We start from the raw sequence: 25,606 nt of genomic DNA on the forward strand, positions 1-25,606 counted from the left end.
CACCCTAATGGCAGGAAAATCAATTTCACCCCTCCTACTTCTTTCTTCTTCCAATCACCATTCTGGCTTTCCTCTTACTCTTCTCTTCATCTGCCCATCATCTCCATCTGGTGCCCCTCCTCTTTCTTTCTCCCATGACCCTCTCCTGTCAGGTTCCTCCTACTTCAGCCCTTTACTTACACCTTTCACCTGCCAACTTCTTTCTTTATCCTCCCTCCCCGACCCACCCACCTTTCCCTCACCTGATTTCACCTATTACCTATTGCATTCTTCTCTTCCTTCCACCACCTTCTTCCCCCTTTCTTTCCAGTGCCGATGAAGATTCTCAGTGAAAAACTGTGGGCTCTTCATTCCTCTCCATAAATGCTGCATTATCTGCTGGATTGCTTTAGCATTTTATGTGCGTTTATGATATCCATTTCACTTTAAAGTCAAGTAGTCATTAAACTGATGAACATTCTCCTCATAATAAACTTTTGTTTCTTCAGATCCTTTGCAAAGAAAAAGTTCAATGTGTTACTTACTGAAAAAACCAAGAGCATCAAAGAAAGAAAATGCATCAACTGCTGAAATATTGCTCACACTTTTAAGAGTATTACTGATTGTTTAAAGTTCTCAATAATTGCATTTTAAATTAATACAATTTAAGAATTTCCATACAAAATGGGTTTTTATGTATTCAGTCCAGTTGTTCCTTAGATGTTTGTAAACTTACCAGCTGCATTATGCAAGAGCCGGGGTAATTTTGTAGTGAAGCAACAGTGTAGCAGTTATTTTCAAATTGTGCAACTCTTAAGACATTTCTTGTGAATGAGTGGGTATTCCATGAGCTTTGGAAAGCAAGTTGAACTATTACATTGTGAGGATATTATAAAAGAAGATTTGGAATTAAATAATATATTTTAGGATCCAAGTGTAATGTGGCTAAAGAGATATTCTTGAAGTGTGATTTTCCTACCAATGTAAATTCAGATGCATATAAAACTTACAGAGGTGTTAGAGAGTGCAGAAATAGGTCCTTTGATGCACTATGTCCTTGTTGGCCATTCAGTACATGTCTATACAAATCCCATTTTTCAGTACACTTCTCAACCACATATCAAGTGCTCATCGAAATACTTAAATATTGTGAACAACCCTCAGTCAGTGAGTTCCAGATTTCAATTACTCTCTGGGTGAAAAGATATTCTTCCTCAAATCTTTTTTAAACCTTGTATCCCTTACCTTATATCTGTGCCCTCCAGTCATAAACATACCTGCTAAAGTGACAAATTCTCCACTATGTCTTTGCCCCTTATAAATATATATTTGGGGGCTGTAATACACCCCCAGTAAACAGATAACCCTTCCTTTGTCGCTAAGGTCCATCTCTGTGGGCTCATTTGAAGAACCTTCTAGGATATTCTCTCTCCGTATTTCAAAAATGAATTCCAGTATCATTTCCCCTTTTATACTCTTCTGCTCACCCTCAAACATTTATTGAAAATGATTCTATACCTGGAAAGTTGAGCTTCCATCTGATGCACCATCAATAACTCTTTGAGACGTGAGGCGAGATATCGGCTTTTATTGGCTGGAAGAAAGAACAAGCAGCAATTGACCACCACACTGCATCCTGGAGACTGAGGCCGGGGTGGTGTCTCCAATCGCCTTTATACCGGGGTCCGTGGGAGGAGCCACAGGAGCAGTCAGTGGTGGGGTGTGTCCAGACAGGTATATGTAGTTCACCACAACATCTTTCAGCCAAATTGCCACAATTGAAATAGTAACACATTCCTGTTTGTTAATCTCTTATCTCAGTTTCTTTGTTCCTTGTGTCATTACAGTTGCAAACCATGAAAACTTAGCTAACTTTGAAGAGTTTTCATTTTTTCTCTCCCACTGAGCCCCATTCTCCTCCTAAATTTCCTTAAACTCTCACCTATAAGAATAATGGACATTTTCCAGTTCAGATACAATCTGCCTGCCTTGTATGTCTCATCTTTCCTGAAACTTTAACCATGACCTTGACATCAAAAACCCTGCAGTACAATCTTCTCAGTTACACCTTTGTTTAACCGTTCCTAAATCTTTATATTCAAAAGCACTTGAAGTAATCCAAAGATTACAGAGGTCCTGCTCTCTAATCTGCTCCCTGTACTCACAATACTGGACCTCAGCCCCCATTTTACTCATGTCATTCCAACTCAAATGAAGTACAACTTGTGACTGTATATTCTGCCTTAGAACTCCTCTGTGATCTTGGTGCCCGGAGCATCAAACCAACCTGGGTTTGTATACTGTCTTTTCCCTCAGTATTGAGCACCCTGTCATTATTGTCCTAGGACTCTGCTCCTTTTCCTTTTTTAAAGTTAGAGCCATACGCAATGCTGGGAATGTCACCAGCAACAGGAAGCTGAACTACATTTCAGGATGGAAGCACAATCATTATTTTTTCTGATTTATGAAAATTAATGTTCAGTCCTGATCTTTTGGGTGTGTTGTACAAAGTCTGCTTAGAAGAAATGTTTTAAAATAACAATATTTGATGTTAATGATAAGTTAGGTGGGTTTGCAAGGAGCAGTTGTCTCATAAGGCACAACTAAATGAATTGGGAAACTGGTTGACAGAAATACATGCTGTAGTACTGTATTATTTATGTGTATAAAGTATTATTATGCTGTTCATTATTATCAAAAAATTTAGAAAGCATTTTATAGAATACATTTCATGATTTAAGATGCCCAAGTGCAGTTTTTGTGCCTATTTGTATTGTATATTTTAAAGAAGAAGGTGATCTTCTGGAATTAAAAGACATCCAGGACTATGCAGAGGGTGAGAGAACACGGTATTGAGATAAATGATCGGCCATGACTGCATTGACTGATGGAGCAGGCTCAAAGGCTAAACAGGCCTATTCCTATTCCTATCATCCACGTTCTAGTAACATAAATACAAACTTTTTAAGCTAAACAGAAGATGTTAGTTCCTGTTTCCATTTAACACCATTGGAAATGGTCTTTAATTCAGTATGTACTGTATACACAATATGCTTACATATTTAACCCCAGTATTTAGTAATACTATAGTGAGATATCAGCACTAAACATTTTATCTGTTTGGCTTTTTGAATGTGCATTGTTAGCAAGCAAAACTGCCAGGAGAATTGCTGGTTCTTGAGAAATCAGTGCAGTAATTTTACTCTTTCATTAACTGGGTTATAAAACTGCACTGATACTTGTGTTGTAAAAATATTAAGTGAATAAAACTGAAACAGTTTGAGTCAATGCACATGAAGTAAATGTTCTGATATTAAATCTAGAAGACAATATGAGTGCAGCAAGCTTTTGTAAACAATGAAATGAATGGACAGTATTTTTTTATTTGATTAGGACATTTTGCTCTTTAGTTAATACCTTGGGATTCAACTGAATGACCAGAATGAGCCTATTAATCAACATTTTATACAAAACTTTCAGAAATGAAATGCTGTCATTAAAACATATTTCCATATATTAGTTAATTGTAATAAATAAAAGGTTATCCTGCATAATAATGTCATATATTTGTAAAACTTCCTTTGTAGTTTGTGTTATTTGGATGCAGAAGATCAAAAATAAGATTTTCACTAGTAAAAATGTACTTTTTAATTACATAAGTGAGAATAAAGAGCATCAGTGTAATTAAAAGAACAAAAACTACAGATGGTATACATATGTAATAAAAACAGAAAGTGTTGGAATTACTCGGCAAATCAGACAACATTTGTGGAAAAGGAAACAAAGTTGTCCTAGTGACACAAGTACTGTCAAAGCTTTGCTCTTCACAGTGCTCTGCAGCATCAGTATTGTCCAAGTCTCTTGTAGCTTTCTGTTGATCAGTCTCTACACTACTTGACTTAATGTCATTTTTGCTTACTATATTGAGTGTACTTTAACACATTGTATCTACATTCTCTTCCATTTTGCAGTTGGAACACTTTGCTCTTTCAACCTGCAAAGTATGATTTATAGTTCTGCCTTTTCCGCTAAACTTGATCATATGATTTGTGCTTCATATTTGAGCATTTGCAACTGCTGTCTGCACACATTCAGCGTAACACTAACATTATGCAATAGCTGAAGTACTCTGATGTTGCAGAGAACCATTATTATGGATTTGACTATTTTCCATGAGTAATTGTTAAATCTTGTACAATCAGTAATTTAGATTGAATTTGCTCATCTATTAAATTGCACACAAGTTGTTCCACAGCTCATTATGCAGGAAAACACTTAGTACATTTGCACATATAATGAAGGTATGCCATGCTCTGTCAGGATCAACTTGGAGCTAGTTTGCTGTCAGCAGCCATACTGCTGTTCCTCTTTGGTCATAGTAGTTCTAGAGACTTTGTTAACCACCAACATAGACCACCTTGTATTGGAAGTCTAAACTTCCAATCACTGAGGTCAGGTTAACTGGCCTATAATTTCCTGTCTTTTGCCTCTCTTCCTTCCCAAGAGTGGAGTGACATTTGCAATTTTTGAATCCTCTGGAACCTTTCCAGAATCTAGATTCAATTCTAAACTTGAGTCTCACCCTTCAAACTTGCAATGTAAGTAAAAGTATTTTGTATTCATTGTACTATTAAAAGTGAATAGTCTTGTCTCTCTAACATCTGACAACGTAATTGCATAAGACAGCTATGATCCTTTTCCATTCCAATCTCATTGCCTGTAATCATTTAGTCTTGAGTGCAGTTACGCTTTAATCATCTGTCAGATATTAATAAGGAGAGATGCTTTATTCATTTATTCACAGTTCCTAAGGGTAGCTTTGTGTTTATTTAAACTTCGTTCCATATGCTATACTGACAATTTTGAGCACATTGAGATACTCATGATCCACTGCAAAGGATGGCATCACACTTATACTTCCATAAGATCAAAAACCAACAGAGGGCAACTAAAAGAGTAATAAGGAAATAAAAGATGAAATATGAAGGTAAAGAAGCCAATAATATAAAAGAAGATGCCAGAAGTTTTTTCCAGACATACAAAAAGTAAAAGAGGCAGGGCAGGAGTGAATATCGGACTGCTGGACAATGGCACTGGAGAGGTAGTAATGGGGTACAAAGAAATGGCAGATGAAATTTAAAAAGTATTTTGCGCTAGTCTTCACTGTGGAAGACACCAGCAGTATGCCAGAAATTCAAAAGTATCAGGGGGCAGAAATGAATGTACTGTAGTTGCTGTTACTAATGAGAAAGTGTTTGGGAAGCTAACAGGTCTGAAGGTTATTTGTGAAGCTAAAAGATCTGAAGGTAGATAAGTCACCTGGACCAGATGGACTGCACTGTAGGTTTCTAAAAGAGGTAAATAATGTACGAGGCATTAGTATTGATCTTTCAAGTACCACTAGATTCTAGAATGGTTCCAGAGGATTGGAAAATTGTAAATGTCATTCCGCTCTTCATAGAAGAGTGAGGGAGGCAAAAGACTAGAAATTACAGGTCGGTCAGTCAACCTGACTTCAGTGATAGGGAAGATGTCCGTTATTAAAGGTGAAGTTTTAGGGTAATTGGAAGCATATGATAAAATAGTCCCAAGTCTACATTGTTACCCCAAGGAGAGATCTGTTAGAATTATTTGAGGAAATAGCAGACAGTATAGACAAAGGAAAGTTGATGAGTGTTGTTTACTTGGATTTTCACATGGCTTTTGACAAGGTGCCAGTATGAGGCTGCTAAGCAAGGCAAGTTTCTATGGTAATATGGGAGGGGATACTAGCATGGATAGAAGATTGGCTGACTGGCCAGAGACAACGAATGAGAATAAAGGTGGCCTTTACTGGTAGGCTGTCAGTAACTAGTGGTGCTCTGCAGGGGTTGGTGTTGAGACCATTTCTTTTCAATGATTTGGATGATAGAATTGTTGGCTTCATTGCCAATTTTGCAGGTGATACAAAGGTATGTGAAGGGGCAGATAGTATTGAGGAAACAGATTCTGCAGATAGACAGATTAAAGAATAGGCAGATTGATTATAGTGTAGGGAAGTAGTGTATGGTAATATAATTTGGAAGAAAGAATAGAGGTATAGACTATTGTCTAAACAGGTAGAAAAATCAGTAATCAGAGGTGCAAAGGGACTTGGAAGTCCTCGTGCGGGATCCCTTAAAGATTATCTTGCAGGTTGAGTCAGTGGTATGGAAGGCAATGCAATGTTACCATTCATTGTGAGGGGACTGGGATATGAAAGCAAGGATCTTACGCTGAGGCTTTGTAAGGCAGTGGTCACACCACACTTGGAGTATTGTGAGCAGTTTTGGGTCTCTTATTGAAGAAAGGATGTGCTGGCATTGGAAAGGGTCCAGAGGAGGTTCACCAGAATGACCCGGGAATGAATGGGTTAACATACGAGGATCATTTGATGGCTTTGTACTCACTGGAGTTTAGAAGAAGGAGGGGAGATCTGATTGGAACACAAGATAGAGTGATGTTTCCTATAGCTGGGGCAGTCTATTACCTGAGGGCTCAGACTCAGAATAGGGGGATATCCATTGAGAATAGAAGGGTGTCCCTTAACAAAAGGGGTAAGGAGGAGCTTCCTTAGCCAGAATGTGGTGAGTCTGAGAGATTCATTTTCAAATGTGGAGGCCAAATCATTGGGTATATGTAAAGCTGAGGTTGACAGTTTCTTGATTAGTAAAGTCATCTAAGCCTGCAGGGAGAAGGCAGAAGAATAGGGTTGAGAAGGATAATAAATGGAGGGAGCAGACTTGATAGGCCGATTTGCCTAATTCTGTTATGGCTTATGGTCACCAGATACTGCAGGGATTTGATCAGATCCCTTTCAAATTGTGCATGAACTGCATTGAGCTTACCTGGGAGATAGGCTTCACAGCCATTTATAATGTTAGTAGGAGCCTGCAAACTGTCAGAGCTGACATGCATTCTCTCTCCAAATTCACCCAGAACTGATTTTTTGCTCTTAAGATAGTCTTCAATGGAAACCATCAATTTAAATTCAAATATTATTTTAAATTTAACTAAAATATTTAAATTAAAATATAAAAGCTAATAATATAAACAGTTGGGTCTCCAGATTAGTCCCTCCAACAGTAATATAGCATGCTTGCGTCTTCAGTGTCGGAACCACAGAAGAATTAAGGAAAGAGCTCTCACTCATGAACATTGAATCAGTATTACAGTATGGTGACCTCCCAAGGAAAATAATTTGTATCATTGACTGGAAAGTAAGTTCAATAAACTTTAAGATGTCAACAATCCTGTTTTCAAGAAAGCACCAGTTGCAATGAACTGATAAGTACTTCCAATTTTAGTTGTTTATGTTTTCAAATATGTTTAATTCATCCCATAAAACAGTGCAGCATAGAAAAGGTCTTCATTTTTCATGATGCCACTTTAAACGACATCTGCCCTCACGTGATGCACGTGCCTCAATGGTCTGCCTATTAACATACCTTTCTGGATGTTTCTGGAACCTTGCAATCATAACTGCTTCCACCACTTCTGCAGTGCATTTCTGGCGCCTAACACACTGTTTATAGAGAGACAAAAACTGTCTCGTAAATCTCTTCTAAACTTACCCCTCTGCCGAAGTTATGGGTATTTGATATCTCCACTCTTGGCAAAAAAAAACCTCTATCTACCCTATATCTGCTTCTCATAATTGAATATATATCTATCATGCTTCCCCTCAGCCCCCACATCCTTCCTGAAATGTAGCGAGCAGAACTACACTCAATATTCCACATATGAGTTAGTTAAAATCTTATACAAATACATCATGACTTCCCAGCTCTTGTAATCAGCACCCTAACTGATGAAGGCAAGTATGTTGTACTCCTTTACCACCCCTTCTGTTTGGATTGTCACCTTCAGGGACCTTTGCAACAGCTTCACTAAGATCCATGTATACAGCGTTCACTTACATACCCCAATCAATCAACTTCGGCATGTGAAAAAAAATCAGCCACACTTGTATGCCATGACGTTCCCTGTTCAAAGTCATGCTGACCATCCCTAATAAGTGTGTTGTCTGCCAGATGTGATTAGATTCTAGTCACAAAAATTTCCAATAAATCCCAATTGTCCGTAGGGGAACAACATTGATCATTCTCCAGTCCTCTGGGACTTGGCTTATGGATAAAGAAGATACTGATCTATGTCAAAACCCTAGCAATATCTCTCTTGCTTCTCTTAATAACAATCATGCCCTGGGGTCTTATGCATCTTACTGTTCTTCAAAGAAGAATGCTATCTTGATACAGTATAAACATGCCTAGAAATGGAGAATATCTCTTCCTGATCCCAATATCATCATGTGGATACCAATGTAAAGTATTTATTTAGTATATAACTCACTGTCCTCCAGCTCCAGGTGTAAATTCCATCCTTTTTTTTCTTTTATACTGTACCAACTGCTGCCACTGGGCTATAAACGTGCAGGAGCAGTGTGTGGTTAAGTGCCTTGCTCAAGGACACAAACGCTGCCTCGTCTGAGGCTCAAACTAATGACCTTCAGATCACCAGCCCAAAGCCTTAACCACTTGGCCATGCACCACAATCCTATTATCCAATTGGGACCCCTAAATTGAGCCACATGATCATAGAAAGGCAATGAATGGAAGGAGGCTTTTCAGCCCATCTAATCCAAGCTGACTCTATCCAATGGTCCAATAATTCCGGTCCTTTACATTCTGCAATTTTTTCCTCTCCGTGCACTTATTCAGCTCCCTTTGAGCATTGTGATAAAATGTGCATCCGCAAACATTCCACCTAACAGATTATCATCAACCACTATGTTAAAAGAAATCCTCATCAGATTTTGTTCTTTTACATATCAACTTCATTGTTCTGGTTTTGATATTTGCACCAATGGGAACAGTAAGGTTTTAAGAATTTAAAAAAATGAAGCAAATGTTGTACACTTTGCTAAAGTAAATGCTTTGTCTGCATGTTCTATTCAAGTAACTAAGGCTATCTGGATGGAGTGTTTGTGTTTCAAACAGGCAGTTTCCAAGATGTTTGACACTAAATTAGACTGATCCATTGACATCAAGATTCTTCTATTCCAAATAATGTTTAGAAAGAGTTCAGCCAATCTTAGGCTAGTTAAAAAACAAACGCCCCAGTTCCAAGAAATGTAATTTTGATAAGGAAGCATGCGGTTCTGGGAAAAGCTCTAAACATGCCAGCTCTTCAATTGTACTGTGTAAGTTCTCATTAACAAGAAATGTTGTGGTTGACAAAGGTAAGTAAAATGGAAAGAATTGTTGACAACTGTTGAACAATAATGTCTGATACAACAATGCACCAAAGTTCCTAAAAATATACTTATACAATATCCTGGTCCTCCTTAACATTAACAAACCACGTCCATCTGTGCACATTCATTATGCCATCATGTAGTTTTTAATATTTATGAAATGATGCAATTAGTTACCTATTTTCAACACAAATTTTTGGAAATAGTCCAACCTTAAATCTCCTCCATTTCTTTCTTCTGTTAACCACACATTTTGAACAATGAACAATACTTACAATTGTTACATATTCATGCCAGGTATTGATATTTCCTATGCTCTTATCTCTGCAAATAGGCCTCATACATAACTAATCTCACATTCTATACACAACTATCTTAAATAACTATCGTATTTTTTTATATATGTAGTGTATCTTTTTGAAACATTAACTGTTAACACTAAGCCTAATGCAAGGTTAATTATACTTATTAGCATAGTTATAATTATGAGTTTTATTTGATAATAGCTTGAATGCACTTACATAATGTTCACCCCTGATGCTGCCTCATGGGTTTCCATATTTTGCTTCTGGCATACTGCTTCTTGAAATCCCTTGGATTTTATACAGATTCTGGACTTGTTCTTTCTTTCATGAAATGTGCGAAGTGGTTTCCTCTGACTTTCCCTCTCTGAAAGGGCTCCAAAGTTTGCAATTTACTGTTATAAAACTCTTCAATAGTCCTGTTTGTATGTTAAAGATGAACTCTTGTCCTTACAAACAGCATTACAGTCTGATGACCTCATTATGTCCACTGCACCTTGTTGTTTACCGGCACTGCACTTTCTCTGTGACTGTAACCATAAGAGTATATTTTATTTTTGGTTACAAGTTTCCACTGAACTAGCTCAAAGTGCTTATGTTCTGTAAGGATGACTTGAAAACTAAGATGTACTGTATATTGGCACAAGTGGCAATAATTCATCAATACCAATAGCTGATTTGGGCACTTTTGTAATGCTAGCCATTTTAAGCTGGTATCAGTATAGCAACATTCAGAGAATGTTTAGACATTTTAATTGCCTCCACTTCATAATACATTCTTTCTTCAAAGCACTGTGCAAATTTCAGCATGATTCAACACCTGTGGTATTGGCACAAGCAACAAAGCTTTATGAAAATTTTGCACTTCCCCACTCTCATTGTCTCACTTATATTTCCTAAAGACACAGAAGAATTCAGCTTGACAAGTCCACACTGGCTAACAGAGCAATCCAATTTCTTCTGTTAGCTACATATTCATTATCTTACCATTCACTTACTGACACAAGTTCAGTAATACACACAAAATGCTAGAGAGACTCAGCAGGCTAGACAGCATCTATGGAAAAAAGAGTCGACGTTCTGGGTCAAGACCATCAGTACCAGAAAAAAAAATTGGCAGTCCATGGCCTCCTTTACTGCTGCGATGAGGCCACAGTCAGGTTGGAGGAGCAACGCCTTATATTCTGTCTGGGTAGCTTCCAATCTGAAGGCATGAACAGGTGAGAAGACTGCTGAAATGTCTCCATCCAAGTAAGGCAGCAGGCCCGGATGGTGTCAGCCCCAGGGTGCTCAAAGCCTGTGCCCCCCAGCAATGTGGGGTACTTCACCATGTCTTCAACCTGATCCTGACTCTCCAGAGGGTTCCTGTGCTGTGGAAGACGTTCTGCCTCGTTCCTGTACCGAAGACGCCACGCCCCAGTGGCTCCAATGACTACAGACCGGTGGCAATGACCTCTCACATCATGAAGACCCTGGAGAGACTTGTTCTAGAGCAGCTCTGGCCTATGGTTAGGTCACACTTAGACCCCCTCCAGTTCGCCTATCAGCTCTGATTAGGAGTTGAGGATGCCATTGTCTACCTGCTGAACCATGTCTACGCCCACCTGGACAAACCGGCGAGCACTGTGAGGGTCATGTTTTTTGACTTCTCCAGTGCGTTCAACACCATCCACCCTGCTCTGCTGGGTGAGAAGCTGACAGTGATGCAAGTGGATGCTTCCCTGGTGTCATGGATTATTGATTACCTGACTGGCAGACCACAGTACGTGCGCTTGCAACACTGTGTGTCAGACAGAGTGGTCAGCAGCACTGGGGCTCCACAGGGGACTGTCCTGTCTCCCTTTCTCTTCACCATCCACACCTCGGACTTCAACTACTGCACAGAGTCTTGCCACCTTCAGAAGTTTTCTGATGACTCGGCCATAGTTGGATGCACCAGCAAGGGAGATGAGGCCGAGTACAGGGCTATGGTGGGAAACTTTGTCACATGGTGCGAGCAGAATCATCTGCAGCTTAATGTGAAAAAGACTAAGGAGCTGCTGGTGGACCTGAGGAGGGCTAAGGCACTGGTGACCCCTGTTTCCATCCAAGGGGTCGGTGTGGACATGGTGGAGGATTACAAATACCTGGGGATACGAACTGACAATAAACTGGACTGGTCAAAGAACACTGAGGCTGTCTACAAGAAGGGTCAGAGCCGTCTCTATTTCCTGAGGAGACTGAGGTCCTTTAACATCTGCCGGACGATGCTGAGGATGTTCTACGAGGCTGTGGTGGCCAGTACTATTGTGTTTGCTGTTGTGTGCTGGGGCAGCAGGCTGAGGGTAGCAGACACCAACAGAATCAACAAACTCATTCGTAAGGCCAGTGATGTTGTGGGGGTGGAACTGGACTCTCTGACAGTGGTGTCTGAAAAGAGGATGCTGTCCAAGTTGCATGCCATCTTGGACAATGACTCCCATCCACTCAATAATGTACTGGTTAGGCACAGGAGTACATTCAGCCAGAGACTCATTCCACCGAGATGCAACACTGAGTGACATAGGAAGTCATTCCTGCCTGTGGCCATCAAACTTTACAACTCTTCCCTCGGAGTGTCAGACACCCTGAGCCAATAGGCTGGTCCCGGACTTATTTCCACTTGGCACGATTAACTTATCATTATTTAATTATTTATGGTTTTATATTGCTATATTTCTACAATATTATTGGTTGGCGCGGCTGTAACGAAACCCAATTTCCCTCAGGATCAATAAAGTATGTCTGTCTGTCTGTCTGTATGTCTGAACATTGACTTCTCAAACTGCTAGTAATTGCCCTCCCCGCCTCCTTCACCATTTTCCATTCCCATTGAGCCAAACATCGCTGTTCCAACATGACTGATTTATTATCCATCTCCTACCTTCACCCTGTAACCTTTGACACCATGACTAATCAAGAACCTATCAATCTCCACGTTAAATAGACTCAATGACTTCCACAGGTTCACCACTTTCTAGAAATTCCTCCTCACCTCCGTTTTAAATGGATGTCCCACTTTTCTGAGGAGGTGGACCTAGATTCATTATAGGAAACATCTCCACATTCACTCTATCTAGGCTTTGCAATATTCAATAAATAAAGATCCACCAAATGTTCCTCATATGGTAACCCTTCAATTACTGGAATCATTCTCGTAAACCTTCTCTGGACCCTCTCCAATGCCAGCACATCTTTTCCTAGGTAAGGGAAACAAAACTGCTCAAAATACCCCAAATGGGGTTTTACCAATTCCTTATAAAGCCTAGATTTATAAGGGTCAAGAATTATGAGCTTGGAGAAGGACATAAAGATATGGAAGGCGCTGGCGTGGAGTGCTATGAACGACACGAAGGAGGTCGAAGCTGAGGGTTTAAAAAGAGGATCTTCAAAGCAGTCATGGAGTCCATTCTCACATATGGATGCGAGATGTGGACACTAACCAAGAGCATGCGGAAGTCACTAGATGGTTGCTATATACGAATGCTCCGGATGGCTCTCGATGTGAGTTGGCAATAGCACATGACGAACGTCGAGCTCAATGACAACCTACTAAAATTGAGGTGAGAAGACTGCAACTAGTGGGGCACTGTCTATGCCACCCTGAGCTACCTGCCAGCCTAGTTATCACATGGGAGCCCAAGCATGGAAGGATGAACCCCGGGTGCCCTCCCAAGACTATGGTCAACACACTCCTAGAAGATAGCGGCACAGCTAATGTAGATGAACCGAACACACTGAAGAGGGAGAGGGAGGAGTGGAGAGTCTGTCATTGTGCCTGATGTCAGCTCCCTAGGACTGAGTCAATGTAATAGTAGTATAAAGCCTTAGCATTCCATCCTTGCTTTTATATTCTAGTCCTTTTGAAATGAATTTTCATTTGTTTTCTTACCACTGACTCAACCTGCAGGATAACCTTTAGGAACTCATGTCCCATTGCACCTCTGATTATTGAATTTTCTTCCCAATTGGAAAATAGTCTACATCTTTATTCCTTCTACCAAAGTGCCATAATACTATTCCATTTGCCACTTCTTTGCCCATTCATCTAATCTAAGTTCTGCAGATTCCTTGCTTCCTTAACACCACCTGCCCCTCCACCTACATTGTGTTATCCACAAACTTGGCCACAAAGTCATCAACTATATCATCCAAATCATTGACATATAATGCAAAAATCCAAGATGGCAGCACGACGCAGCTTGCAGCGGCCACTCTGGAACTGATTAGCTGTTACTTGTGAAGTGGGGTGCCGTGCACAATCATAATCGATTGAAAACGGACGTGGAAGCACAGAGAAACATCAGGAAATTCCAGGAAGACCTCCTTCATTGCTGCTGCTGCTGTGAGGTCCAGGACTCTGCTGGGAAGAACAGGCCCCCAGTCCTCGGTGTCGCGTTGCCGATGGCCGTTGGCGGGGCCGTCTTAATACACTCGGCAGAGGATGGTGCTCGGAGAAGCTGTGCCGGAGGGGTTGGTCATTGGCTCAGAGGTTTGACGGACTCGGAGACCTTTCGACGGATTCAGGCTGCGAGGCTGGTTTCAACAGAGTTTCCATTGTGTGCTGCGTCTGCGAGGCTGAGTCGGGCGACGCCTTGGAAGTCCATAGCAGGGGTATTCCCTTCTGCCGCCGGCGTGGGATGACAAGTCTGTCGGGACCCTGGGGACTTGTGGAAACTGTGGTGATTTCTTTTGAACTTACAGTCCTTTAACATCTTGGACTATTTTTACTGTGCCCATGGTCTGTTTTTTTTAATCAATTATGCTATTGTTTGCACTGTTAAAACTATATGTTGTAATTATGTGGTTTTGTGCAGGTCTTGTAGCTTTAGTTTTTGGTCTTGTTTGTCTGGTGGATTTGGAGTTCCTTTCTGGGGAATGCGCTAAGATGGTAGCGCGATATTAATACGCAGCAGCCTCTCTGGACTCTGGATTGGGGATTGCCAAACGTTACGTGGATTTTCTGGTGTAGTCTGTTTTGTCATATGCTTTTGTGATATCATTCTGGAGGAACGTTGTCTCATTTTTTAACTGCATTGCATTTGTGGTTTCTAAATGACAATAAACTGAATCTGAATCTGAATCTGAAAAATGAAGCACTACCACTGTGGAAGACTACTAGTCTCCAGCAGCCAACCAGAAAAGGCCCCTGTTATTCCCACTATTTTCCTCCTGCCAGTAAGCAAATCTTCCATCCATGCTTTTCTGTATAACTGTAGGGTCTTTTCTTGTTAAATTGTCTCATGTGTGGAACTGTGTCAAAGGTCTTCTGAAAGTCTAAGTAATCAAAATCGACTGATCCTCCTTTTTATATTCTGCCTGTTTATTCCACATAGAATTCTAACAGATTTGTCATATAAGATTTCTCCTCAAGGAAAAAATGCTGTCTTTGGCCTATTTTAACATGTGCCTCCAAGTACCTTGTAACCTCATCGGTAAATAATGGACTCCAATATTTTCCCAGCCACTGACATTGGGCTACCTGGCCTCTAATTTCCTATCTTCTGTCTCCCTTCCTTCTTAAAGGGTGGAGTGATATTTGCAATTCTCTCTCCTTATGGCTTTTTAGTTGCTTTTGGTTGGTTTTTAAAAGCTTCCCAATCTTCTAACTTCCCACTAATTGTTGCCATATTATATATTGCTATTTCTGGCCTCATTGGCATGTGGCATGGGTAGGAATCCTGAGATCACAACCCTGAAAGTCCTACCCTTTAACTTGGTACCTAACTTCCTGAATTCACTTTGCCAAACCTTGTCACTCTTCCTTGCCATGTCCCACCTGTGGCTGCTCACATTCCCACTTAGGAATGCAGAGGCCTCAATATGAGATGTCCTGGACCCTGACATCTGGGAGGCAACATATCATCTGTGAATCTTGCTCTCATCCACAGAACCTCCTTTCTGTTTCACTAAATAATGAATCCCTCTATCACCACATCTCACCTCTTTCCCCCCCTTCCCCTTCCCTTCTGAGTCTCGGTGCCAGGACCTGACCATGGTGACTTTTCTCTGCTAGGTCATCCCCCCAGCAGTCTCCAAAATAGTACACCTATTGTTGAGGAGAATGGCCTCAGGGGTACTCTGCACTACCTCTTTATATGTCCTAATCAATGAAAACGGACGCGGAAGCACAGAGAAACATCGGGAAATTCCAGGAAGACCTCCTTCATTGCTACTGCTGCTGTGAGGTCCAGGACTCTGCTGGGAAGAACAGGCCCCAGTCCTCGGGGTCGCCTCCCACTGAGCCTCCCAAATAATCCCGAGTTCATCCAGTTCCAGTTCCATCTCCTTAATGCAGATTAGTAGAAGCTGCAGCTGGATTCACTTCTCACAAGGTGTAGTTTTCGGGGACTCTGGAGGTCTCCCTGCCTTTCTATATCCTGCAAGAGGAACTTTCAATCATCCTGCCTGGCGTCCATGATGTTCTAACTGAGCCAATATAATGAAGGAGAAACAATAAATAAACTGGGGGAAAAAATATCTACTTACAGCTTTTTGCTCTCTGTCTGTCTCTGAATCCTCTTGTTGCTAAAACCTCAAAATCCCCAATCTAACATTGTCAGCTTCAACAATGGATGCTCCACATGCCCAGCCTTATTTTAATTTGTTCTTGCCAATTAATCCTGATCTCTGATCAGCTGCTGCTCAAAAACACCAGCTGCTGTAAGACACACCCTATGAAGTCAATCATCGAGCCTGAATGAGTTATGCCATCTCACACTTCAGATCGCCACTTGGCTGCTATTCAAAAATCTCCTCATCTGTAGAGCAACCTTTGCTTTGAACTGTAATTTCCTGCTTGCAATTAAAAAAAAAGCCTGAAGGTTAATTGCAAGCTTCTTGAACTTATTTACATTCACAATAAGAAATGAAACCTGGTTTTTGTTTGAATTAATTTCTGCTATATTCACCTAATTCCAGAATGCTCCCTAATGATTCCTAAATTGTTGAGGTAGTGAAATTGTTTTATTTTCATTTCTGGCCATTTCTGGCATCTTCAAGTCTGAACGCTTGAAAATGCAATGATTTAAACAGATCTGAATTAGTTTACTGCTTATTTCACACCAACTATCAGTAACACAAAAATACACAACTGACACGATTGAAAAAACGTTCACTCTAAGCACAGTGTAGAGTCTACCAGTCACATAAATGCACACAATGCTAGTTAGATGCTGTTCAGAAACAGTGTCATGTCCCAATTAAGCAGCGTAATGTCTCAAGTGAACCCCGACTATTTTCTCAGTTAGTTTTTCTTCTTGAAGAGTTCGCCCACATAAGCAGCTGCCCTGATTAATTGATGGCCCAATTAACCGGAATCCATCATATTATTCAATATGGGGCAGAGCACAAGTCACGTATTTATGAAATATGTCAAGTAGAGGCAGAGGGGACAAATGACCCTATAAAGAGCAGCATGGTAAAATAACAGTTTGGTGAACAGTATTACCATAAGATCATAAGATATAAGAGCAGAAGTAGGCCATTCAGCCCATCGAGTCTGCTCTGCCATTCAGTCATGGGCTGATTCAATTCTTCAAGTCATCACAGCTTTCACTCTATACCCTTTGATGCCCTAGCTAATCATGAACCTATCTATCTCTGCCTTAAGTACACCCAATGACTTGGCCTCCACTGCTGCTCGTGGCAACAAATTCCACAGATTTGCCACCCTCTGACTAAAGTAATTTCTCTGCATCTCAGTTCTAAAAGGACATCCTTCAATCCTGAGTCATGTCCTCTTGTCCTAGAATCCCCTACCATGGGAAATCACTTTGCCATATCTAATCTGTTTAAGCATTTTAACATTCGGAATGTTTCTATGAGATTCTCTATTTTTTCTCATAGATTTTCTATGAGTTTCTATGAGATTCCGTCTCTTTTCACAACCGACTCAACCTGGAGGTTAACCTTTAGGATATCTTGCACTAGGACTCCCAAGTCCCTTTGCATCTCTGCATTTTGACTTCTCTTCCCAGCGAAATAATAGTCTGCCCATTTATTTCTTCCACCAAAGTGCACGATCATACACTTTCCAACATTGCATTTCATTTGCCACTTCTTTGCTCATTCCCCTATATTACCTAAGTCTCTCTGCAGGCTCTCTGTTTCCTCAACACTACCCTCTCCTCCACCTATCTTTGTATCATTGGCAAATTTAGCCACAAATCCATTAATCCCATAGTCCAAATCATTGACATACATCATAAAAAGCAGCGGTCCCAACATTGACCTCTGTGGAACTCCATTGGTAACCGGCAGCCAGCCACAATAGGATCTCTTTATTCCCATTCTCTGTTTTCTGCTGACCAGCCAATGCTCCACCCACGCTAGTAACTTCCCTGGAATTCCATGGTTAATTCTTAACTTGCTAAGCAGCTTCATGTGTGGCACCTTGTAAAGGCCTTCTGATAATCCATGTACACCATGTCTACTGCATCTCCTTTGTTTACCCTGCTTGTCGTTTCCTCAAAGAGTTGCAGTAGGTTTGTCAGGCAGGGTTTTCCTTTCGGGAAACCATGCTGGCTTTGGCCTCTTTTATCATGTGCCTCCAGGTACTCTGTAATCTCATCCCTAACAATAGATTTCAACTACTTCCCAACCACTGATGTCAGACTAACAGGTCTATAGTTTCCTTTCTGCTGCCTCCCACCCTTCTTAAATAGCAGAGTAACATTTGCAATTTTCCAGTCATCGGTACAATGCCAGAATCTATCGATTCTTGAAAGATCATCATTAATGCCTCTGCAATCTCTCTAGCTACTTCCTTCAGAACCCAAGGGTGCATTCCATCAGGTCCAGAAGATTTATTCACCCTCAAACTATTAAGCTTCCTAAGCAACTACTCAGTCGTCATTTTCACTGTATGTACTTCACTTCCCTGACACTCTTGATGTCTTCCACTGTGAAGACAGATGCAAAATTCGCATTCAGTTCCTCTGCCAACTCTGCACCTCTCATTACAATATGTCCAGTGTCATTTTCTGTTGGTCCTATATCTATCCTTGACTCTCTTTTACCCTTTATATACTTAAAAAAACTGTTAGCATCTTCTTTGATATCATTCACCAGCTTTCTCTCATAATTCATCTTTTCCTTCTAATGATCTTAGTTTCCTTCTGCAAATTTTTAAAAGCTCCCCACTCCTCTATCTTCCCACTAGCTCTGGCTTCCTTGTCTGCCCTCTCTTTTGCTTTTACTTTGGCTCTGACTTCACTTGTCAGCCACGGTAGTGTCCTGCTTCCCTTTGAAAATTTCTTCTTATTTGGAATATATCTGCCTTGCACTTACCTCTTTTATTGCAGAACCATTGCTGCTCTGCTGTCTTTCCTGCTCATGTCTCATTCCAGTCAATTTCGGCCAGTTCCCCTCTCAAGCCATTGTAGTTTCATTTATTCCACTAAAATACTGACACATTGAATTTTATCTTTTTCCCTCTCTTTTTCAAAGTGAACTCGATCATATTGTGATCACTGTTCCCTAAGGGTTCCTTAACCTTAAGTTCTCTTATCACCTCTGGATCATTGCACAACACCCAATCCAGAACAGCTGATCCCTTAGTGGGCTCAACAACAAGCTGTTCTAAAAGTCCATCCCTTAGACATTGTACAAATTCTTTCTTTTGTGGTCCATCACTAACCTAATATTCCCAATCTATTTTCATTTTAAAATCCCCAATGATTATCATGGCATTGCCTTTCTGACGCACCTTCTCTACCTTCTGCTGTAACTTGTAATCCACATCCCGGCTGCTGTTTGGAGGCCTGTATACACCTGCCATTAGGGTACTCACTGATCGTAGCACCAGTTCGTCACGTTCCATTCGGCTTCCATTCGGTAAGGAATTTGTCTGTTCTCCCTGTGACTGTGTGAAGTTCCTCCGGGTGCTCCAGTTTCCTCACACATCTCAAAGACATACGGGTTACTAGTAATTAGTCATATGGGTGTCATTAAGCAGTGTGGCCTTGTTGGGCTGTAAAGGCCTGTTATCGACTGTGTATCTAAATAAACAGTGTAGGCGCATGGCCAAGTCATTAAGGCGTTCATCTAGTTATCTGAAGGTCGCTAGTTCGAGCCTTGGCTGAGGCTTGCATGTGTGTCCTTGAGCAAGGCAGTTAACCACACTTTGCTCTGCGACGACACCGGTGCCAAGCTGTATGGGTCCTAATGCCCTTCCCTTGGACAACATTGGTGGCATGGTGAGATGGAGACTTGCAGCTTGGGCAACTGCCGGTTCTCCGTAAAAAAAACCTTGCCTAGGCTTGCGGCTAGGAAACTTTCCAAGGTGCAAATCCATGGTCTATCGAGACTAATGGAGGTCTACATCTAAATAATCAGTAAATTAATTGGATTGCAGTAATTTCTTAAAAGCCTTATTGAAACTCAAATCCATGACACACTGATGAGATCAGAATAAAAGAGGGCACTGGAGGTTCTGCCCAAGCCAAATGTCTGTCCCAGTTTCAAGGATACACTCATGCCCAAATGTCCTCAGAGAATGTCACATTTGGTGGCTATCACGGATTATCACTATATCTAAAAATAAGGGAGATTCTTCTACTTGATTTCCCCAGAGAGTTGTTTAGAAATAGTCCAAACTGTAGAACTGGCAGTAAACTGCTGTATCGCAGTTGTAAATCATCAGCTTCCTTTGGATTCCCCTGATTTCTGGCACACTTTGTGTGACACAACATGTAAGAAAGTGATTTTAAAATCCCTTCAAAGAAACAGGAGCCAGTTGGATAATTCCTGTTATCATTATTTTCACTTGATGTTTAAGAAATCTCAGATTTTGTTCCCATAGTTTGTGTACCATAGTAACCACACGCAGGATGCTGGTGGAACTCAGCAGGTCAGGCAGCATCAGGATGGGATGAAGGGTCTCAACTCATAATATCCTGATGAAGGATCTTGACCCGTAACATTGACTGTTTATTCATTTCCATGGATACCTGCCTGATCTGCTGAGTTCCTTCAGCATTTTGTGGGTGTTGCTCTGGTTTTCCAGCATCTGCCGAGTTTTTTGTGTTTGTTATTGTGTAGGTGGTGGATGACTCATTTGTTTAATGACTATGTTTTGCTATTGAAGTCACAGAGAATTCCTGGGAAAATACAATAAATAATTCAGGCAGACAATTAAACATACGTCTTGCCTAAGGTGCACCAATCCCTTGTTAATTTCACCTGACTGGCATTTCACAACTGGAATTATTAAACGGCACAACATTGTTAGAATAAATCTGAACCAAACCCCTCATTCAGGGGAAGCAAATTTACTCATTCTAAATATTCTCTTAATGAACTACCTGTACTCTAATTGGTTAAGGAAGCAAATATTCTATTACTGAATACTATTCAAGTGTTGAGTCTCTTCCTTTTCTTTTTACTGTAATAATTCTAGAAATGATTAAAAATAGAACTTTCTGGATTCTTTTGTCACTTGATATTTTCACTAACAATGTCCCTTCCATTGATGAGCCAAACAAAGTGAATGCTTTAATAACTGCCCTTTGCTCATGGAACTTGACTTTCATGGTAGAGCTAATTTTTGTGAAGAGATTTTTGCACCTTCTTTAGCCGTAGCTGAAGTACCAGATGCACAGCGCTACAAGGACAAGCCAGGCCAGTGAACCTAACACCAGTGGTGAGCAAGTTACCGTAGAGATTCTGAGAATCAGAGTCTCTCTGCATTTAGAAAGGCAAGGATTAATTAGGGATAATCAGCATGGCTTTGAAAATGAGAAATTGCATCTTATGAACTTTACTGAGTTTTTTAAAAGAGGTGAACAATTAGATTGATGAGGACAAGGTGGTATATTTTCAAATGTCTGATCTCTAATTAATAAATCTCAATATGTTTTAAAAGTTTCAAATCTGTATCTGGCCAGTCACAGTCATGAAGAACACAGACAATTATTTTCCCTGTAATGGTTATTGTCTGGAGGCACAAACCATTCATTATGTGTTTAGAATGTGTCAAGACACTTGATTGAGTAGCTGCATGTTTATGTTGGATGACAGAGAGATCCAGGCGATAATTAAGGTTAGGGTTGACTAGTCCTACCAGACCGCCAACAGTTACAGGCACTGCCACAAGAGGCTACAGTTGCTGGAATCTGGAGCGAAAATCAGTGGCTGTAATCATCATGAGAAGTCTTTTGCTGGTGAGGCAGTCCAAGGTTTAAAGAAAGTTTAGGGTCTTTCAGAGATTTTTGTCAGGCTCCTATCATAACATTCTCTTAGGAACTTGGCAGAAGCCAATAAAAAGAAGCAAGATGCAAGTGAAGTGGCCATTTTTGGAATGGGCCAAAGTAGGAATGGTCAGGCTTTGGTTCAACAGGCTTAGGCAAGAAAAAGTACAGGCTAGAACTTAGGTATGAGAAGTCAGGGGTATAACAAATATTAGAAGGATGGCAGGTAAGGCAGTGGAATGCTTTTGCTATGACATGTGGAATTTCAGGGTATCTGACCGAGTTCAGGACGTTTCAGAATGGCTGCAGAAGGCTCTCAAGAAGCAGGGTGAGTAGCCAGAGTTCGTGGTGCACATTAGCATCAATGACATAAGGAGAAAAGGGGATGAGGTTCTGCTCAGTGAGTAAAGGAAATTAGACCATAAGATATAGGATCAGAGTTAGGCCATTCGGTCCATTGAGTCTGCTTCCCCATTTCATCATGGTTGATCAATTTTCTCTTGGTTCCATTAACCTTCCTTCTCCCCATCACCTTTCATGCCCTGACTAATCAAGAACATCTCACCTCTGCCTTAAATGCAACCAGTGAACTGGCGTCCGCAGCCTGCTGTGGCAATGAATTCCATCTCTGCTGTAAATGAATGTCACTCTATTTTGAAGCTGTTTCAATGATAACCCCATCATTCTTCTAAATTCCAGTGAATACAGGCCCAGAGCTTTCAATCACTGCTCATATGATAACCCTTTTGTTGCCAGAATCATTCTTGTGAACCTCCTTTGAATCATCTCCAATGTTGGCACATCTTTTCTTAAATAAGGGATCCAAAACTGCTCACAATACTCCAAGTGGGACCTCACTAGTGCCTTATGCACCTCAGCATTACACCTTTGCTTTTACACTCTAGTCCTCTTGAAATGAATGCTAACATTGCATTCACCTACCCCACATGGATTTAACCTATAAATGATCCTTTGGGGAAGCCTGCTCAAGGACTTCCGAATCCCTTTGCACCTCAGATTTTTGAATATTCTCCGTTTAGAAAATCGTCTATACCTTTACTTCAGTTACCAAAATGCTGTGAACTTCCTGACACTGTATTCCATCTGTCATCTCTTTACCCCTTCTCCAAATCTGTCTAAATGCTTCCTCAATACTACTTGCCCTTCCACCTATCTTTGTATCATCCTCAAAACTGCCACAAAGCCATCAATATCATCATCAAAATTGTTGACATGCAATGTAAAGATAAGTAGTTCTAACACAAATGCCTGGTGAAAACCACTAGTCACCAGCAACCAATCAGAAAATTATCTCTTTACCCCCACTCTTTGCCATCTGCCAGACAGCCAATGGTCCATCCATGCTAGAAGCTTTACTGTAATGCCCAGGGCTCATATCTAGTTTAGCAGCCTCATGTACAACACCTTGTGAAAAGCCTTCTGAAAATCCAATAGACATTTTAAATTCCTGGGAGTTGCTATTTCAGAGGACCTGCCCTGGACCCAGCCCATAAGTACAATTGCAGAGAAAGCATGTCACTGCCTCTGCTTTCTTAGGAGTCTACAGAGATTCGGCATGACATCTAAACTTTGACAAATTTCTAAAGATGTGTAGTGGTGAGTATATTGACTGGCTGCATCATGGCCTGGTATTAAAACACCAATGCCTTTGGAGGGAAAATCCTACAAGAGGTAGTGGATTCAGCCCAGTACATCGGGGTAAAGCCCTCTCAAACACTGAGCACACCTACATGAATGCTGTTATAGGAAAGCAGCATCCATCATTAGAGATCCCCACCACCAAGGCTATGCTCTCTTTCCACTGCTGCCATTAGGTAGAAGGTAAAACAGCCTCAGGACTCACACCACCAAGTTCAGGTACAGTACTACCCTCAACCATTAAGCTCTTGAATAAAAGGGATATCTACACTCACTTGCCCAACATTCAGATATTTCCTGCAACCAAGGATCCCACTTTAAGGACTCTTTATCTTATGTTCTCATTATTTATTGCTATTTATTTATATTTACATTTGCACATTTTGCTGTCTTCTGCACTCTAGCTGATCCCTCATTGGTCCTGTTATAGTTATTACTCTACTGATTTACTGAGTATGCCCACAAGAAAATGAATCTCAGAGTTGTATGTGATGACATATATGAAGTTTGATAATAAAATTTTCTTTAACTTTGACATCTGCTGATTCTCCTTTGCCTATCCTGCTAGTTATTTCTTCAAAGAATTCCAACAGATTAGTCAGGCAAGATTTTCCCTTCAGAAAATCATGCCGGCTTTGACCTATTTTATCATGTGTCTTCAAATACCCTAAAACCGCATTCTTAACAATCAACTCCAACATCTTCCCAACCACTGAGGTCAGGCTAACTGGCATATAATTTCCCATCTTCTGGTTTCCTCCCTTCTTTTGCAATTTTCCTGTCATCTGGAATCATACCAGAATCTATTGATTCTTTAAACAATCATTACTAAAGCCTCCACAATCTATTCAGCTACCTCCTTTAGAACATCGGGATGTATTGCATCTGGTCCAGGTAATTTATCTACCATCAAATCTTTCAGTTTCCCAAGCACCATTTCCTTAGTAATAGCCACTGCACTCACTTCTGCCTCCTTGAACTTCAGGCATACTGCCAATGTTCTCAACAGTGAAGAATGATGCAAAGTACTTATTCAGTTTGTACCTCATACTACCTCTCCAGTGTCATTTTCCAGTAGTCCAAGATCTATTCTCACCTCTCTTTTACTCTGTATCTGAAAATAAACATTTGGTATAATTTTTGATATTATTGAGAACAGGCAGTAAAGCAGGAGTCCTTCAAGATAGGAATCACAGATTACCCCAGTACCATGTGCTAGTCAAGGCAGATGAATGAGGGGGCTGAGGAGCTGAGCAGAATTTCTGATTTTTGGATCATTGGGGTCACCTTTGGGCAGGCTATCGGATGTACAAAGGGGATGGGTTACATCTGAACACAAAGGGGACCAATACCCTTGTGGGCAGTTTTGCTAGAGCTGTTGGGGAGCATTTAAACCAGGGGTTCACAACCGTTTTTTAAGTCATGGCCCAATACTATTAAGCTAAGGCTCCATGGAGGCCAGGTTGGGAACCATGTTTAAATTAATTTTGAAGGGATAAGGGAGCTGGAGTTACAGAGCAAAGGATGGGACCGTTGGTGTACAAGTAGGTGCCATGTGTAGTGAGACTGAGATGAAGGACAGGCAGGCGATAGGGCAAAAGCGCAGTCAATGTGATGAGTTGAAGTGAAACATGGGAGCAAAATCATAAAAGGTGATGAATGCAAGCAGCATACAGAATAAGGTAGATGATCTTGTACCACAATTAGAGATTGGCTGGTGTTATGGCATAGGCATCACTGAGTCCTGGCTGAAAGAAGATCGTAATTGAGAGATTAACATCCAAGGATACACATTGTATCAAAAGGTCGGGCAGGTAGTCAAAGGGGTAGAGTGATTCTGTTATTAAAAATGAAATCAACTCCTTGGAAAGAGGAGACATGGGATCAGAAGGTGTAGAGTCCTTGTAATTAGAGTTAAGGAACTGCAAGAGCAAAAGGACAGTGTTGGGAGTTATAGACAGACCTCTGAACAGTAACCAGGATGTGGGTATTGATTAAAAGGGGAGTTAGAAAGAGCTTATAATAGATCTAATGTTATAATAGTTATGGGTGATTTTAATATGGAAACAGTTTTGGAAAATCATTTTGATGCTGAAACCCAAGATAGGGAATTTGGAGAATGCCTACACGGTGGCTTTTTAAAGCACTTGTGGTTAAACCCACTAGGGGAAAGGAAATTCTAG

The 25,606-nt window shown here is 40.8% G+C and overlaps 1 protein-coding gene across 4 annotated transcripts in view; it reads left to right on the plus strand.

Annotated features, from left to right (window-relative positions):
- Positions 1–3,719, plus strand: part of LOC132398219 (interleukin-13 receptor subunit alpha-2-like) — a 44,323-nt gene extending 40,604 nt beyond the window's left edge. For all 4 annotated transcript variants that reach the window (XM_059977332.1, XM_059977336.1, XM_059977335.1 and 1 more), the window contains one exon: positions 489–3,719. In XM_059977332.1, coding sequence (XP_059833315.1) covers positions 489–570 — 82 coding nt within the window. In that variant the 3' untranslated portion in view covers positions 571–3,719. The remainder of the gene's footprint in view (positions 1–488) is intronic.
- Positions 3,720–25,606: the final 21,887 nt, after the last annotated feature.

This window comes from Hypanus sabinus, chromosome 8 (assembly GCF_030144855.1).
Source record: "Hypanus sabinus isolate sHypSab1 chromosome 8, sHypSab1.hap1, whole genome shotgun sequence".
Lineage (NCBI taxonomy): Eukaryota > Metazoa > Chordata > Chondrichthyes > Myliobatiformes > Dasyatidae > Hypanus > Hypanus sabinus.